The following is a 17,628-nucleotide window of genomic DNA, read 5'->3' on the forward strand; positions in this document are numbered from 1 at the left end:
CCCCCCCCCCGGTTTTTGACCCTAATGTAGCACAGGATGCCGTTGGACAGCCAAACGTGATCAGCTTTTGTTGAGCTTTGGTAGGCTTGTTTTATTTTTCGGAGGCATAACTCAGTGCGCTTCGTCAAAATGTCTCGAACTGAAAGCAAGAGCAGAAGCAAGACTTGGTCAGTTGGAGTTGTCTTCCATACTCCTAACTTTAATGTGCTGCAGACGGGTGTCACCCACACACAAGATCCACACTGTACAACTTCAGTGCACCTGTACGCGAGAGTGCTTGGTCGCTTTTTGAAACTGTGTATCATGAAAGGAAAATTAACGAATATTGCGCTGTCCGAAGGAATGGAGTTCTTATTGGACAATGCCAGCGCTCATTTCAAAACAATAGGACATCTTACCGCCATGCGGCTACGTGAATCGGACATTTGAGCCTCCAAATCGGTCTATGTCCGATGTCCGACGCCTAACGACATCCCTGAAATGTATTTAAATTTTTATTTTTTGGGCATTGTAAAGTGCTTGGAGCTGAATATTGGGACTTGCGCCACAAAATACACCCAAATAAAGCTATTTATCATCATCATCATCGTCATCATCATCATCGTCGTCGTCGTCAATCATCATCATCATCATCATCCCCATCATCAGCATGATTATTATGATATAAACATCGGTAAGTGATACCAATTTGTCCCCCAGGGTGGTGTTCCGTTGGGGTGAGTATGGTGTTTGCTTCAGTTTGTAGTACACAAAACCCTGACAGTTATCACTGGCGTGGCAATTTGTTGCGCTTACACAATAAAAATAAAAATATTACAATATATCAGCTGTACAATATAAATGTCAAGGTTGGTAAAATACAACGAATCACAGTGGAAAAACACTCTGATTATCAACAACAAATATACATTTATGTACACAACAAGACATGTATTTTATATATGATCTGATTGATGTGATAACGTTCTTTTCTGTGTCGTCAATAATGCTTTTCATATTGCCTGTCTTGCGGACATGAGAACAAACTCACATGAACGTGTCATAAAAATTCCAAAAATGAATTGGTACACAATATTATATATCTAAATACCGGATGATCATGCACTGCCTAAACACTGGTCCCTCTTTTCTCAAAAATTGTTAAGAAATAGTCGCCCTTCTTACTGCAACAAACCGTGCTTAAAAAGCACACCGTCTCAATTTCTTTCTTTATTTGGTGTTTAACGTCGTTATCAACCACGAAGGTTATATCGCGACGGGGGAAGGGGGGGGGGGGGGGAAGATGGGATAGATCCACTTGTCAATTGTTTCTTGTTCACAAAAGCACTAATCAAAAATTTGCTCCAGGGGCTTGCAACGTAGTAGGCCTACAATATATGACCTTACTGGGAGAATGCAAGTTTCCAGTACAAAGGACTTAACATTTCTTACATACTGCTTGACTAAAATCTTTAAAAAAATTGACTATATTCTATACAAGAAACACTTAACAAGGGTAAAAACACTTTAACAAGGGTAAAAGGAGAAACAGAATCCGTTAGTCGCCTCTCACGACATGCTGGGGAGCATCGGGTAAATTCTTCCCCCTGACCCGCGGGGGGAAGAAGGGGGGTTCCACAGTCGCATAAATGGTGCCGAATTGATAGTTCATATTCTTTTCTTTCTCGCTCAATAAGCTCACTGGGTAAAATAATTAAATAGCGTCTTAACAGTATTGCTTCCAGCGGACATCGCTCATTAAGGACATGGTTTGAAAATATGCATTGGTCAAAATGCCTTGGCTTTTTGTGCCAAGTAGGAAGATTGAGGAGCAGAAGACCTCGTCCAGTTGAAAACCATCGGACGGTCGACCGCCCAGGGGTCGAACCAATGGGTCCGATCAAAGAAATATGCACCAGTGACCCAAGACCGAGGCCTTGAGAACAAGTCCGTCTGAAAAAACTAGTTTGGTTTTGTCCACTTCACTTATGTCCACAAACATTCTGTCCGAGTACTTCGTTTTGCTTTCTGGCCAGAGAGAACAACCCCCGACACAAAACTTTAGGGAATTGTGGAAGACCTGCGCCGAACCTGCGAGTTCATAATTATGATCAGCAGGCCTACGATTATGAGGGACACAACCGTCGAACGCTGAAGAAGAAGAAGAATCTTCCGTAAAAACAAACAGTAGTCTGCTTGTGCTCTTTGAGAACTGTTGCACAGTTTTAAAGCTAATATCTTTCGCGTGTAAGCAATTATGCACAGTATTACAGATCTGTTCCAGGCTTTTACATGCGGAAAGAGCGCCCTTTTATATTTGAACACATACCAACTTCCTACAGCCTACATTCTGTGCAGAATAGGATTTTGTTATGAGTTAAACAAAGTCGTACATTGTAGTTCTATATGACACCTATGTCAATCTTCAAAAATTAATTAATTCAGTCAAAAAAGGTTCTGCTCAGGAAAAACTAGATCCAGACATTTGATTTTGGGTCTGAGTGATGCCCTTATCCCATGTCAAAGAATGGATGACTAGGTGGTGGATACAGGATCGCTTACACGGGAAGAAATGCTCCTTGAAGACCCTTTGATGGCAGATACCAGAAAAGCGATCAAAAGATCAACAGAAGAAGAAAGAACACACCGCATACTATGGATTTCATGTTTGTTTGTTTGCCTAACGCCCAGTCCACCACGAAGGGTTACATCAGGGCGGTGCTGCTTTGACATTTAACGTGCGCCACACCCAAGACAGAAGTCGCAGCACAGGCTTCATGTCTCACCCAGTCACATTATTCTGACACCGGACCAACCAGTATGGATTTCATGTACTATGGATTTCATATACGTAATATGTTTGATATATGCTCAACACTCTCGAAGTGCACCAACATTGACAATCCTTGTGCCACCAATATTATTATCAACACACGGATAAAACACAATAAATAGAAATGTCCAAAGACGCACTCAATCTGCTTCTATTGTTTTCATCAACACATACATAGAACACAAATACCTGAAGATATCCAAAGTTGCACTCCGTGTCTATTTTTAGTATCCACTCACTGTACAGATGTTGAACTTTTCTCTTGACGACGCTTGGTTAAAACTCTGTAGACGTTGGACACTACCATCAAAGTGCCTGCAAAAGCCATGGCCGCTCCGCCCAGAAAAAACGCTTCGTCGAAACGTCCAAACTCATCCTTCAAGAAACCTGTTGACAAAAAGATGGAATGAACTCAAAACCACAAAATCGGCTGCACTCATGTTGCTGTTCTAGGTGAGAAGAAATAAACGATGTTCGGAACTAACTCTGTCAGGATTTTCATGTGGACGGCCCTTGACCGTGAGGCAAACAATAATAGTTAATACGCTGCCGAGGTGAAAAAACTAAATATCGAGTGCAGCGAGTAATTCACTCCGATTTGTATATATATATTATGCAATGTCCGCTCCATATTATGCCCCTTTCTTTGAATAAATATCCACATTGCATCCACGATTCCCTGTCTGCAGTGATCGCTGAGCACGCGGTTTTCTTCCCCGAACTTACGTAAACTCAAGCTAAACTCACGTGACCCCAAGCACAAAAACACGTGACCGTGTCCGCGATTACGTCAAGCTATGCAGCGATCATTGCCGCAACGAATCGTGAATCCCGATGCGCTAATTTTTGAAAGAAAATGCCATCATATCGACAGGACACTGCATAACATATGGAGTGAATTACTCGCTGCGATCGCTGTTTTTACCTTTAGTCAAGTTTTGACTAAATGTTTTAACGTAGAGGGGGGAATCGAGACGAGGGTTGTGGTGTATGTGTGTGTGTGTGTGTGTGTGTGTGTGTGTGTGTGTGTGTGTGTGTGTGTGTAGAGCGATTCAGACCAAACTACTGGACCGATCTTTATGAAATTTGACATTAGAGTTCCTGGGAATGATATCCCCGGACGTTTTTTTCTTTTTTTCGATAAATACCTTTGATGACGTCATATCCGGCTTTTTGTAAAAGTTGAGGCGGCACTGTCACACCCTCATTTTTCAATCAAATTGATTGAAATTTTGGCCCAGCAATCTTCGACGAAGGCCGGACTTCGGTATTGCATTTCAGCTTGGTGGCTTAAAAATTAATTAATGACTTTGGTCATTAAAAATCTGAAAATTGTAAAAAAAAATTTTTTTTTTTAAAACGATCCAAATTTACGTTTATCTTATTCTTCATCATTTTCTGATTCCAAAAACATATAAATATGCTATATTCGGATTAAAAACAAGCTCTGAAAATTAAAAATATAAAAATTATTATTAAAATAAAATTTCCGAAATCGATTTAAAAACAATTTCATCTTATTCCTTGTGGGTTCCTGATTCCAAAAACATATAGATGTGATATGTTTGGATTAAAAACACGCTCAGAAAGTTAAAAAGAATAGAGATAAAGAAAAGCGTGCTATCCTTCTCAGCGCAACTACTACCCCGCTCTTCTTGTCAATTTCACTGCCTGTGCATCGAGCGGTGGACTGACGATGCTACGAGTATACGCTCTTGCTGTAAAAATGCAGTGAGTTCAGCTTCATTCTGTTAGTTCGACAGCTTGACTAAATGTTGTAATTTCGCCTTACGCGACTTGCTTTTCATCTTAGCAGCGTCACGTTATTGTTAGGTGCGCAACTCTTCCGGAGCGCATAAACATCCTGACAGAGACATTTGCGTCTTCATGTATAGTTGCGAAATCTGGATGAAAAAAAAGACCACTAATTAGCCAACCATATCGACCACGCACGCGCGCACACACACACACACACACACACACACACACCCCACACACACACCCACACTCCACCAACCAATCACATCGATTCAACCCATATCAATCGCCCAACCCCCATCCCCACCAAGTTCCCAACAAGCTCACCAGACAAGGGAGGCCCCACGAACGTCCCAACCCCCTGGAAGACGATCAGCAGGCCGAAGGAACTGCTCAGCTTCTCCTGGCCCAAGATATCCACCAGAATCACAGACTTCTGCGACACGTAGGTTCCAGTCAGCATGCCGTACAGCCCAAACAACACAGCGAACTGCACAAAGTTCTCCATGAAAGGAGACAAGAAAGACAGCCCCGTGATGACGAAAATGACGCCGTTGTAGATGATTGGTCGAAAAGGGCGGATGCACTCAGTATCCAGGATGAAGCCGGCCATGATTCGACCAATCGTATCCAAGATTCCTGAGATTGACAGCAGGTAGGCCGACTCGGACGGAGACACGCCCTTCGACTCGGCCAGAGCCGGGAGGAAGGTGAAGGCCGACTTGAAGGCCAAGGTGAAGAGGCAGATGCTGAAGCAGAAGAAGAGGAACTCCGGGGTCTTCAGTAACGACCACTCTATCAGCTTCCGCTTGGGGGCGTCCTTTTTTACCTCTTCCGTAGGGAAGCACATGACCCAAGTGGATTTTAGTACTCGCCATGTTTTGGATTTCTGCCACGCTTTGAGCTGTGTGGATTTATGAGAGGTGGTGGGATTAGAACCAGCAGCATTCTGTATGGTTTCAGTGCTGTTCTGAAACGTTCTGGGATTGTTTGAACCGTTCAGCCGTCCTTCTTGAGAGGAGGCTGTTTCGCGGCCATTTTGGTCGCGCGTAACACTATCCAATTTTGCGGAGTCTGTTTTAAATGCGGGGAAAGCATCGTTGATGATTTCGACTTGAGGCTGTTGTGGATGATCTGAGGGGTCGGTAGCGGGTTTCTTGTCTTCTGTTGCTGGGCACAAAGCTTCCTCTTCGTCCTTGCCTCTTTTCCTGTACAAAGTTTGGCGAAGAGAGAAAACAAAATGTGAATCTGCACTTCCTGATACAGCGGACTCCAACCCCTTAAGACCCCCACATTTAAGACGTTCCCCATTTTAAGACCTTGCTGTTTACGATTTTCTGTTCATAACCTCTGTATATTTACTTCCGTTTCAAGACCTTTTCAATAAAACCGTCACAAATGTACATGCATTTGCAACATATATAATATTGCTACAATCAGCCTCCATCCCAATCTTGGACCGGCACGGTTGGCCTAATGGTAAGGCGTCCGCCCCGTGATCGGGAGGTCGTGGGTTCAAACCCCGGCCGGGTCATACCTAAGACTTTAAAATTGGCAATCTAGTGGCTGCTCCGCCTGGCGTCTGGCATTATGGGGTTAGTGCTAGGACTGGTTGGTCCGGTGACAGAATAATGTGACTGGGACGAGACATGAAGCCTGTGCTGCGACTTCTGTCTTGTGTGTGGCGCACGTTATATGTCAAAGCAGCACCGCCCTGATATGGCCCTTCGTGGTCGGCTGGGCGTTAAGCTAAAAAAAACACCAAAAACTTCCCAATCTTGCTAGCACATAAAATCATCCAACCAAATGTCCTCTTAAAATGTTCTTCTGACGACAAGACACAAGTTGTCCTGTGTACAGGTTCTGGCAGTAAATCAGCTATGAACACACACACATCCACACACACGCACACACACTATGTCTATGTCTATCTTGATGTCTGTCTTCAAAGCAACTTGTCTTACACTTGACATACACCCTCAAAGACGTGCAGACATAACACACACACACACACACACACACACACACACACACACACACACACACACACACACACACACACACACACACTCAGTTTATATGTCTGTCTTCAAAGCAACTTGTCTTAGATCGTCTTACACTTGACATACACCCTCAAAGACGTGCAGACATAATTATACGCAGACAGATGGAGACAAAAAGGCAAAGACAGACAGACAAACAGACAGACTGAAACTGAACTTCATTACAAACGGATATAGGTTTTAGGCAAAGGAAAGCAAAGACAGACAGACAGACAGACAGACAGACAGACAGACAGACAGGCAGACAGACAGACAGACAGACAGACAGACAGACAGACAGACACACACACACACACACACTCTCCTACGTATCATGTGAATCATCAGCGATGCATAAAACCGAGCACATACTGTGCCGCTAATATCTCTCTCTCTCTCTCTCTCTCTCTCTCTCTCTCTCTCTCTCTCTCTCTCTGACAGAGACACCAAGACGGACACACACAGACACAAACACACGCCCCAAGCCATACCTGCTTCCAAGGACGATGTTCCGATGCACAAAGAGAGGCCGATAAAGCGCCGCCACGACACAGAAGTTGAAGCAAATCGCCCCCAGGATCAAGAAGGCCCCCCGAAACCCGTACTGCTGGAACAGCCACTCCACGAGGGGAGGGAACACGAAGGTCCCCGCCCCCACCCCTGCGGTGGCAAGCCCCACCCCCAGACCCCGCCGACGGTTGAAGTACATGCCGACAATGACAAGCCCTGGGGCATAGATGAGTCCGCGCCCTATACCTGTAGGATAAGACACGGTAATGCAAAAAAAGTTGTTACCAGGAGTGATGAAAATGAAAGAAGGCATTTTCTTTGGGAGAAATACAGTCGTACCTCGATCTGTCTGACGAAATGTAACTAAAATTCGGTCATGATGCGGAGGGGTCGTAATATAGAGTTTTGCTTTGCAATAATCCGTCAGAGAAAAGTGGGAGCTATCTAGGGAGCCGTATGATATAGGGGTCGTTATAGGGGAGGTACCATCAAGTTTGGGGGAAAAATACCATTGATGGTACCTGGGGCTGGCACAGTTGGTAGAGCACTGGACTTGTGATCGAAAGGTCGCTGGTTCGAATCCGGGCCGGGACGGACACAGGTCAACTTAATGTGCAGACCCAGAGACGGAAGCCATGTCCCACCCCCGTGTCATCACAATGGCACGTAAAAGACCTTGGTCATTCTGCCATAAGTGCAGGTGGCTGAATACACCTAAACACGCAGACACCTGGGTAGCGCGACTCCGTTGCTGCTAGCTTTCCACTGGGAGGAAGCGACCCGAATTTCCCAGCGATGGGACAATAAAGTAATGAAAATGAAATGAAAATGAAAAAATGAAATTTCAAAAGATCAGGCGAATTACAAATGTTACCAAGCTCTGCTACGGTCCAAACAAGTCTAGGCTACTTGTTACCGAAGAGGAATAATGGAAGGACTGAGGAGGAGGAGGAGGAGGAGGAGGAGGAGGATAATTTAGACAATCTGTTCTGATCTCATACTGTTTTTTTCAAGAGCACGCTTATAATCATAGCTTGTTGTGCTGCATTTGCATGTACGCGGTATTCTTGAATGACACTTTTTAAACCAATTCCGACCGGCACGGTTGGCCTAGTGGTAAGGCGTCCGCCCCGTGATCGGGAGGTCGTGGGTTCGAACCCCGGCCTGGTCATACCTAAGACTTTAAAATTGGCAATCTAGTGGCTGTTCCGCCTGGCGTCTGGCATTATGGGGTTAGTGCTAGGACTGGTTGGTCCGGTGTCAGAATAATGTGACTGGGTGAGACATGAAGCCTGTGCTGCGACTTCTGTCTTGTGTGTGGCGCACGTTATATGTCAAAGCAGCACCGCCCTGATATGGCCCTTCGTGGTCGGCTGGGCGTTAAGCAAACAAACAAACAAACAAAAACCAATTCCGTCAGTCACTTGTCAACCCATTTTCCTCACTTACTCAATGGATCAGCGGTTCAGACACGTCAACCGATCAGCAGTGTAACCTCGTCATTTCATAGTCAGACGTCCGCCAACTCAATGCTTCAAGGCTTCAACATTTCAACAGACAATAAAATACATGGCCAAAATAATGTAAAGCCAATGGCACAACTGACCTAGCTGAAGAAAAGAAAAAGGACGTTGGAAACCTAGCCATTTCCACAGTCAGCCGTCCGCCAACTCAATGATTCAAGGCTTCATTGGTCAACGGACAGTAGAGTACATGGCCAAAACAGTGTAAAGCCAATGGCACAACTGACCTTGCATCAAGCCATTACTGAAGAAAAGAAATAGGCCGTTAGGTCCTATAGGACATACATATCCCTTTTTATTCATTCGCTGTTGTGAATCTAGCCATTTCACAGTCAGCCGTCCGCCAACTCAATGATTCAAGGCTTCATTGGTCAACGGCCAATATAATACATGGCCAAAATAGTGTAAAGCCAAGGACCCAACTGACCTTGCACCAAGCCATAGCTGAAGATGAGAAAAGGAACGCTGGGAGCGAAGCCACTGGCGATGACACCGGCGGCAAAGACAAAGGTTCCCACCATGGTCGCCGTGCGAGCGCTGAAGCGGTTGCAAAACGCCGTCGATAAAGGTCCTGCACGTGCAAACAGTGACACAGATGTTTATCGAAGAATTACTACTTCAAAAGAGAGAAAGAGTGTTGTTGAGTGTTGAGTGTGTGGAAGTGTGTGTGTGGAAGTGTGTGTGTGTGTGTGTGTGTGTGTGTGGAAGTGTGTGTGTGTGTGTGTGTGTGTGTGTGTGTGTGCGCGTGTGAACCTTGTCACAATCCCCTCCCCCTCGTCACAAGAAGACACATTTAGTGCCTAGTTTGCATCATGGTCGTCGTCCTCGTCCTCGTTATCATAGTTTTCATCATCACCGCAGACAATATCACGATCGAAGCAGCAGCAGCAGTGTCCTCATCATCCTCGTCGTCGCCGTCGTCGTCATAACCACCAGCAGCGCCAGCAGCAGCACCACAACCACCATTGCCATCCTCCTCCTCGTCGCCATGATCATCATCATCGTCATCGTTGTCGTCGTCGAAGTCACTACCACAAACACCAGCACCACCAACCTTCCCCTCCTCTTCTTCTAGTCATCGCCGTTGCCCTAACCAAGATGTTACTCACCCATAACGAGCCTGCTGGTGGAACAGATAGCAGCAGGCCAGGCAGTCAGCTGAGCGCTTTGTTTGAACCTGTCTGTGAACTCCAAGAACATCACTCCGTCTGAGCGCTCAAAGCCACCTGAAAATAACAGTATAAGTCTACAAGTCAGCTACGATTGAAAGTCTGCTGAAATAACTTCATAAGTGATCGTTTGTGTTGGTCATAATGGGCAGGTTGTCGTTATCGAGAGGTGATCGTAATACGGGCAGGTTCGACTGAAGAACTATTCTGGGGTTAGGGCCGTTAGAGATGTGTTTAAGATCTCAGAGACAAAGGGCAGGTCGAGTTTGAAATATAGACAACAAAGGCAAGTGATACACCGAGATACCAAATTTGTTTTAGAGACCGATGACCTGATGAAATAAGCAAAGGGAAGTCAGCGCTCTATAGACCCCTTACTTCCCTTTGTTTCTTCCATCTTGTCATTAGTGCCACGTTAATTTCTGATTCTCTTTCGAGTGGTTAATTACATAAAGACATGAAAATGTACCTTTTGGGTTGCTTTTTGTTGACTTAAAGAAGACTGTCATATCTATAAATGATGCTTATTGCTTAAATGCTCATGTTATAAGTTACGGGCACAGTAAGCCTCCCGTAAACCATCACAGATACTGTCAGGCTTTTACACACAGTACAAACACCCTTTCATTTAAACACTCACCACTTGAGAACATCCGAGGTGCCCTCCGTAAAGAGCGAGCAATTTTCAAAGAATTTATTTTTGCGTGGTTTATCTTACCCCTGAGCCATCATGAACCCGTGTGATCCAGTTTCCCTTTTTCACAATGCAGTCGTCAATTAGTAATTTGAATGCGACTCGCTGTGAGCTTATCTGCAATAGCACGTTATTATGTACCTCTGACTGGTTTTTGACTGTTCAGAGGAACTGGCGATAGGCATAAACCGTCGTCTGCTACGAGAACCACGACCTTGCGTGACCCTGCTTCCGGGCGTTTCTTTTTTTAAACTTTCAAAACTTCGAATTGTACTGATCTTGTCTTGATGAAAAAATAATTCTTTTATGATTTAAGAATGTTTGTGTAACAAGCTGTCAATTTATTATTTATATTTTAAAAGTTAGGTCTAGCGCCAAAACGCACCACGGTCCGATTGTCTCTGAGACAATCCGCAAAATTAATTCTTTGAAAATTGTTCGCTCTTTACGTAGGGCACCTAGGATGTTCCCGTTTGATGAGCGTTCAAATGGAAGCGTGTTTGTACTGTGTGTAAAAGCCTGACAGTACCTGTGATGGTTTACGGGAGGCGCACTGTGCCTTTAATCTTAGTAGTGTATTCATGTTTGATTATGCTTAATGATGGTGTGTTTGTCTTATTAGAAATGCGATGTGGTGCCAAAAGAAAAATGTCCATGTTTGTGTACAATGAAAATGGACATTAAAGTTTTCTTATCTTATCTTATCTTAAGTATGCGACATACTGTTTTGCTTCTTCGATTGTATGTGTGTGCAACATTTCTACTCTGAAATAATGTCCCCTTTCTTTGACAAGCGTATACCAAAGGCATCTTTAACGAAAATTAACCAAAAATGCCAACTACGACCTACAACACACAGGTGAGCATAATACCTGTAATGAAATGGGAGAAGAAACCCCCGAGACAGACAAACCACGCCCAGCCATGATCCTGAAGGAGGTGGGAATCATCGTTGCTGTTATCTGTTGTTATCTCTTTTTCTTCTTCTTTGTTTCCATCATCGTCTTTTGCCCCCGTGCTCTGGCCATCCTGTATTGATGTAAAATGTTGGTAGAATTCGAATGTGACAGATGACAGGACGTGGTTTACTCTTTCTCTCATACAAAGACGGACAGACAGGCAGGCAGACAAACTCACGCTGATACAGACACTGACAGACGTAAGTCAATCAGACACAGACAGACAGAGACAATGACAGACAGACAGACAGACAGACAAACACGCACACGCACACTCACTCACTCACTCACACACACTCGCACGCACGCACGCACGCACGCACGCACGCACGCACACACACACACACACACACACACACACACACACACACACATTCACGAACCTTTAAATCACCAGGCGCACCAATTCCCGCTTCCTCGTCAGCTGAAACTAAACGTTGACGTTCCGCTTCAATAATTTTGTCCTTCGAACCACGATGATCTGTCCTTGACCTTGACAATCCGTCACTGTTGTCCAAAACTGGACCCATAACAATTTTCTTTTGGTCGTCATCGCTGCTGCTGCTCTCTCGGTGATCGCCTTGTGGCATTCCATTCCTGTCCTCACTTCCCATGGTGGTCGTTTTGTGTTAACACCGCCGGTCGAATGAAGTAACTGTCTGAAACAAAAGTGTGGAGAGACATGCACATAGACAGGTTAACATGCGCAGATGGTTTAACATGACATACATGTACATCTGCTGGGACAAACCCCGAACAATTTTGCGTTGAATGACAAACCAGACATAATTCAGGCTCACCGATGCATGGACTTCACACACATGACATACTGTATTTTCCTGCAAATGTGTGCGTGTGCATGTTTGCGTCCGTGCGTGTGGGTGTGTCTGTGTGTGTGTGTGTGTGTGCGTGTGCGTGCCTGAGTTTGTGTATGTGTGCGAGTGTCCGTGCATGTGTGTGTGTGTGTGTGTGTGTGTGTGTGTGTGTGTGTGTGTGTGTGTGACTCTGGTGACTGTTTGTCGGTGTTCCCGTTCTTTTTTTCTGATTTTCTCCTTATGTACGTATTATATGCACATTGTGTTGCATTCCATACAATGTATTTCTGTATTTTATATGATTGAATTTATATTTTTTTTATGTGCGTCTGTCTTTATGTGTTGTATAAAGGACAGGTTGGAAGAATAGGCTTTGCCTAAAACCTTTATCCTTTTGTAATAAAGTTCTGAGTCTGAGTCTGAGTCTCTCTCTCTCTGTTTTCTTTCATGATCAATAAGCGCACAGTCAAAGACACCTGAGGTATACAGTCCGAAGAATGCTTCAGTGGCAAATCATAGTTTTGTGGAAATTAATCCCCCTTACGAAAAGACCCATAGCGAAATTATATACACAAACGTACTCACATACTCACTCACTCACTCACTCAAATGATCGATCAATCAATCAATCAATCAATCAATCAATCAATCAATCAACCAATCAATCAATCCTTCACTCAAAAATCAATCAATCAATCAATCAACCAACCAATCAATCAATGACTCTCAGTGTTTAACATAATCACAAGTCCACATCACTCGCACCTCTATCCAAGCCATGAAATCCCCCATACCCTCCAAACATGATAACAATCGTTTTGCTTACCTAAAATCTGTGAACCTGTATTCTGCAGAGAAGTAGAGCACATGCTGGCATCCCAACCCGGTTTGCAATGAATGATTTCCTTTCAGTCTCCCCCTCCGTGTATACTACACGCATATGCAGTCATCTCGCGACACTCAGCATACTGTTGCATCATTCTTTCACTATACTGCAATCAGTCTTATGTTATTTCACGAGCTTGCACCCAACGAGAAGATGAAAAATGTATTGGGGAAAAAAAATTCGTTTTAACTAAGTGACTGTTAGTCGTGTGGAGATTTCATCATCGTGAAAAATCTGCAGAGTGTTATTCAAGGTGCACTTTTCGGCGGACCCGGCCTTTTCGGTCGCTTACAATGTAAGCAATGACTATTCGCTTCAGTGTTTGCTAGGTCATTTTCAGCAAACTGGGGATACAAATTACAAAATCGTTTGTTAAAACATTCAGTATCTGTTCTTATCATCACGTATTCGAACTTGAAATCCAAAGTGGGTCCTAGTTGCCTACAACGGTCAAACCTGCCCTAGCGACCACCTCTCGATAACGACCACTTTCCAACAACTTGAACGAACACCCAAAAAGATTCCTGCCGAGTTTCAGTCTTCTTCTATATAATCTACCTTGCCATAGCGACCACCAGTCTACCAAGACCACTTTTGTACAGTCCCTTGAATAGTTGTTTTAGACAGGTTCGCCTCAGTGATGATAAAATCAGGTTATGTAAGGTAAACATTCACGCATAGTGTCTACACCTATTCTAACCCCCGTAGGTGATACAGTGGTACCTGGGGTGTGAGGTCCCTCCAACGAGACGACACCTCCCATGAGAGGACAACTCCTCTTGTCCCTTTGGCCAACATATACCTGGCATGACAGGCCACCTGCAACGCAGGGACACTTTTGCCTACTACGAAGGATGTTCTTTCACTGTGGCTATGGATACATCTTTATTCAGCCGCATCGAGGATGAAAGCTGTTTGTTCCAATCAATGCTTGTTTTTCCCTCAGATGCCAGGAGACTGGTTCCGCGTAACTCTCACTTAGGCTACTGTTAATGTCTATAATTAGAATGCTTACTTCCCATTGTTGTGTGTGTGTGTGTGTGTGTGTGTGTGTGTGTGTGTGTGTGTGTGTGTGTGTGTGTGTGTGTGTGTGTGCGAGTGAGTGAGTGAGTGAGTGAGTGAGTGAGTGTGCGTGTGTGTGAGTGTGTGTGTGTTAGAAAGATAAATTCTGAAGAAGTCAGATATCAAGAGCTGACAAAATATTTGTGAAGAAATACCAAGACACCTGTTCCTGATCATGTAATTTCTCTATTGTTTTAATTTTTTCTTTTCTTAGGTCAGTCTTTCCACACATACAGAAATTGCGCATCTCAGTGTATCAGTGTTATGTCCCTAACTTAGTGTCAGGGTTTGTCCCCATAACAGGAAAATGTACTGAATTTGTTTATCCTGAATAGGCTTTGTACGACGAGCAAGAGATAGGGGGGCTTTGTGTTTTGCTAATGTGCCTGTGGTGTTGAATGTAGGACTCCCTGGGGAGTGCAAAAAAAGGTAGTGCATTATAGTATTAGGTGTGACAGTTCTCCACGCACCAAACGTACCCTGTTTTTCGCACAGCTTGACCTCTTTGCAATGTAATCCCATTTCGAAGAATAAAAAACCCCACCTAATGACAGAAGGCTTACGTAAAAAAGAGTAGCGCAACACAGCGAAGCATGCCTCGAGTGCGTGTATTTTTCTATCGGTGCATGGATTGCATGGTTATTCTGTGCGTTTTTGTTGCTTAAATTGTTGTAGTTGTTGTTGTTTTTGTTGTTGTTTATTGTATACTTTTCTGTAAGATATAATACTATGTCATTAAGTTGTCCAATCAGTTATGTGCACCGTGTGCTTAAACAATAAAATGTGTCCCTCTCTCTGATTCTCTTTGTCTATCTCTCTAACTCTGTCTCTGTCTCTGATTCTCTTTGTCTATCTCTCTAACTCTGTCTCTCTCTCTAACTCTGTCTATCTCTCTAACTCTGTCTCTGTCTATCTCTCTAACTCTGCAGTCTATCTCTCTAACTCTGTCTCACTCTCTAACTCTGTCTATCTCTCTAACTCAGCCTATCTCTCTAACTCTGTCTTTCTATAACTCTGTCTATCTCTCTAACTCTGTCTCTGTCTATCTCTCTAACTCTGTCTCTGTCTATCTCTCTAACTCTGTCTATCTCTCTAACTCTGTCTCTCTCTCTCTAACTCTGTCTCAAACTTTCTCTCTCTTTCTAACTCTGTCTCTCTCTCTCTCTCTAACTCTGTCTGTCTCTCTCTCTGTCTATCTCTCTAACAATCTCTCTAACTCTGTCTCTCTCTCTCTCTAACTCTGTCTCTCTCTAACTCTGTCTCTGTCTCAAACTCTGTCTCTGTCTCAAACTCTGTCTCTCTCTCTAACTCTGTCTCTCTAACTCTGTCTCTCTCTCTAACTGTCTATCTCTCTAACTCTGTCTCTGTCTATCTCTCTAACTCAGTCTCTGTCTCTCTCTCTAACTCTGTCTCTGTCTATCTCTCTAACTCTGTCTCTCTCTATCTCTGTCTATCTCTCTAACTCTGTCTCTCTCTATCGGTGGGGTGTGACTGGGGTGTCAGAGAGAAAGTCGGAAAGAGAACGAGAGACAGAGAGGGGGGAGAGAGTGAGAGTGAGAGGATTGGATTGGATTGTTTAATTGTATAACCAGTGATTTGGTTTTTACAATGGTAAAACAAGTCGCGTAAGGCGAAAATACAACATTTAGTCAAGTAGCTGTCGAACTCACAGAATGAAACTGAACGCAATGCAACGCAGCAAGACCGTATACTCGTAGCATCGTCAGTCCACCGCTCACGGCAAAGGCAGTGAAATTGACAAGAAGAGCGGGGGAGTAGTTGCGCTGAGAAGGATAGCACGCTCTTCTGTACCTCTCTTCGTTTTAACTTTCTGAGCGTGTTTTTAATCCAAACATATTATATCTATATGTTTTTGGAATCAGGAGCCGACAAGGAATAAGATGAAAGTGTTTTTAAATTGATTTCGAAAATTTTATTTTGATAATAATTTTTATATTTAATTTTCAGAGCTTGTTTTTAATCCAAATATAACATATGTCAACGCCTTCTACAGTGTGGAAATTCCCCCTAACATTAGCACGAGGGCTACCCGGCCATGATACACCACAAGTATAACAGGCTTAATCTAATTTAATGGCTTTTTTTTTTGCTGTTTAGTTTGCATCGGGTTTTGCCTTTGTACATAATAACAATCTGCTGATGTTGTTGTTTGTTTACATTAGCATAGTGTTCAGATCCATTGCATTACTCACTGCTAGTAATAGGAAGGTTATATTAACCCATGGTGTATAGTGGTTTTTTTTTTAAACATTGATATCCCTATCCTATCCCTAATGTTCTCCTTTTGTCTTTTATTCTCAAAAAAACATTGGACATTCTTCTAAAAATCCAGTGGAAGGGAGAGTGTAGATGAAGGTGTGGGGAAGGGGGGGGGGGGTAAACTGCACCCTTGAGTACATAGATACTTGTGTGCATTATGCAGTACAGAGATGCTTTTTAATTTTTATCTGAGCTATCTTCAATTTTTCAGTTGCATTCTCTTACCCTCTTCCTCCCCCTTGTCTAGTTTAGAAAAACCTGGTTATAATTTACAACTGAAATAATAGTCTGAGCTTAAACATTTTTTTTTAAAAAGGAAAATGAGAGAAAGGGAAAAATGTAGAAAATAGGAATTAAAAGATTCTTTTGACTCTTGTACAATATGCAACTTGTTCATTTTGCTAAATAATTTTTTTTTAGCCAGCGCTTTTTAAACCTAGTAAAATGACGCACAACAAAGACAAGAAGTGGGGAATGAAATCTAATAGGTGTAACCGATACAGTGGAACCCCCCTATTAAGACCCCCCATTTTTATTAAGACTCCCTCTTTTTTAAGACCTTGTTTTTTCAGACTTTCTGTTCATAACCTCAGTAAAATGACCCCCATTTTAAAACTCCCTCCTTTTTAAGACCTTGTTTTTTCAGACTTTCTGTTCATAACCTCAGTAAAATGACCCCCATTTTAAAACTCCCTCCTTTTTAAGACCTTGTTTTTTCAGACTTTCTGTTCATAACCTCAGTAAAATGACATTTAAGACTCCCTCCTTTTTAAGACCTTGTTTTTTCAGACTTTCTGTTCATAACCTCACTAAAATGACCCCCATTTTAAGACTCCCTCCTTTTTAAGACCTTGTTTTTTCAGACTTTCTGTTCATAACCTCTGTAAACTTACCCCCATTTTAATACCCCCTCCTTTTTAAGACCTTGTTTTTTCAGATTTGTTGAGGGAGGTTCCACTGTTGCTACAAAAAACACTGCACAATGTTGTGGGTACAACTCCAGAAGGCAAACAATAACTATGACAGTGCAGTTCAGTTGGTCATGTGTGTGTGTGTGTGTGTGTGTGGTATGTGAGACAGATAACATACTCTAGTTGGAATTTCATTGCATAATTCCA

At 43.3% G+C, this 17,628-nt stretch overlaps 1 protein-coding gene across 1 annotated transcript in view; it reads right to left on the reverse strand.

The window, feature by feature from the left end:
- LOC138948921 (monocarboxylate transporter 12-like) overlaps positions 1-17,628 on the reverse strand; it is a 19,263-nt gene continuing 1,635 nt past the window's right edge. Inside the window, exons 2-8 of the mRNA XM_070320573.1 lie at positions 11,851-12,126; positions 11,381-11,537; positions 9,755-9,871; positions 9,073-9,216; positions 7,104-7,368; positions 4,898-5,778; positions 1-3,199 (exon numbers count right to left, since the gene is read on the reverse strand). Coding sequence (XP_070176674.1) covers positions 3,048-3,199; positions 4,898-5,778; positions 7,104-7,368; positions 9,073-9,216; positions 9,755-9,871; positions 11,381-11,537; positions 11,851-12,081 — 1,947 coding nt within the window. The 5' untranslated portion in view covers positions 12,082-12,126 and the 3' untranslated portion in view covers positions 1-3,047. The remainder of the gene's footprint in view (positions 3,200-4,897; positions 5,779-7,103; positions 7,369-9,072; positions 9,217-9,754; positions 9,872-11,380; positions 11,538-11,850; positions 12,127-17,628) is intronic.

Source organism: Littorina saxatilis, linkage group LG15 (genome assembly GCF_037325665.1).
Source record: "Littorina saxatilis isolate snail1 linkage group LG15, US_GU_Lsax_2.0, whole genome shotgun sequence".
Taxonomy (NCBI): Eukaryota; Metazoa; Mollusca; class Gastropoda; order Littorinimorpha; family Littorinidae; genus Littorina; species Littorina saxatilis.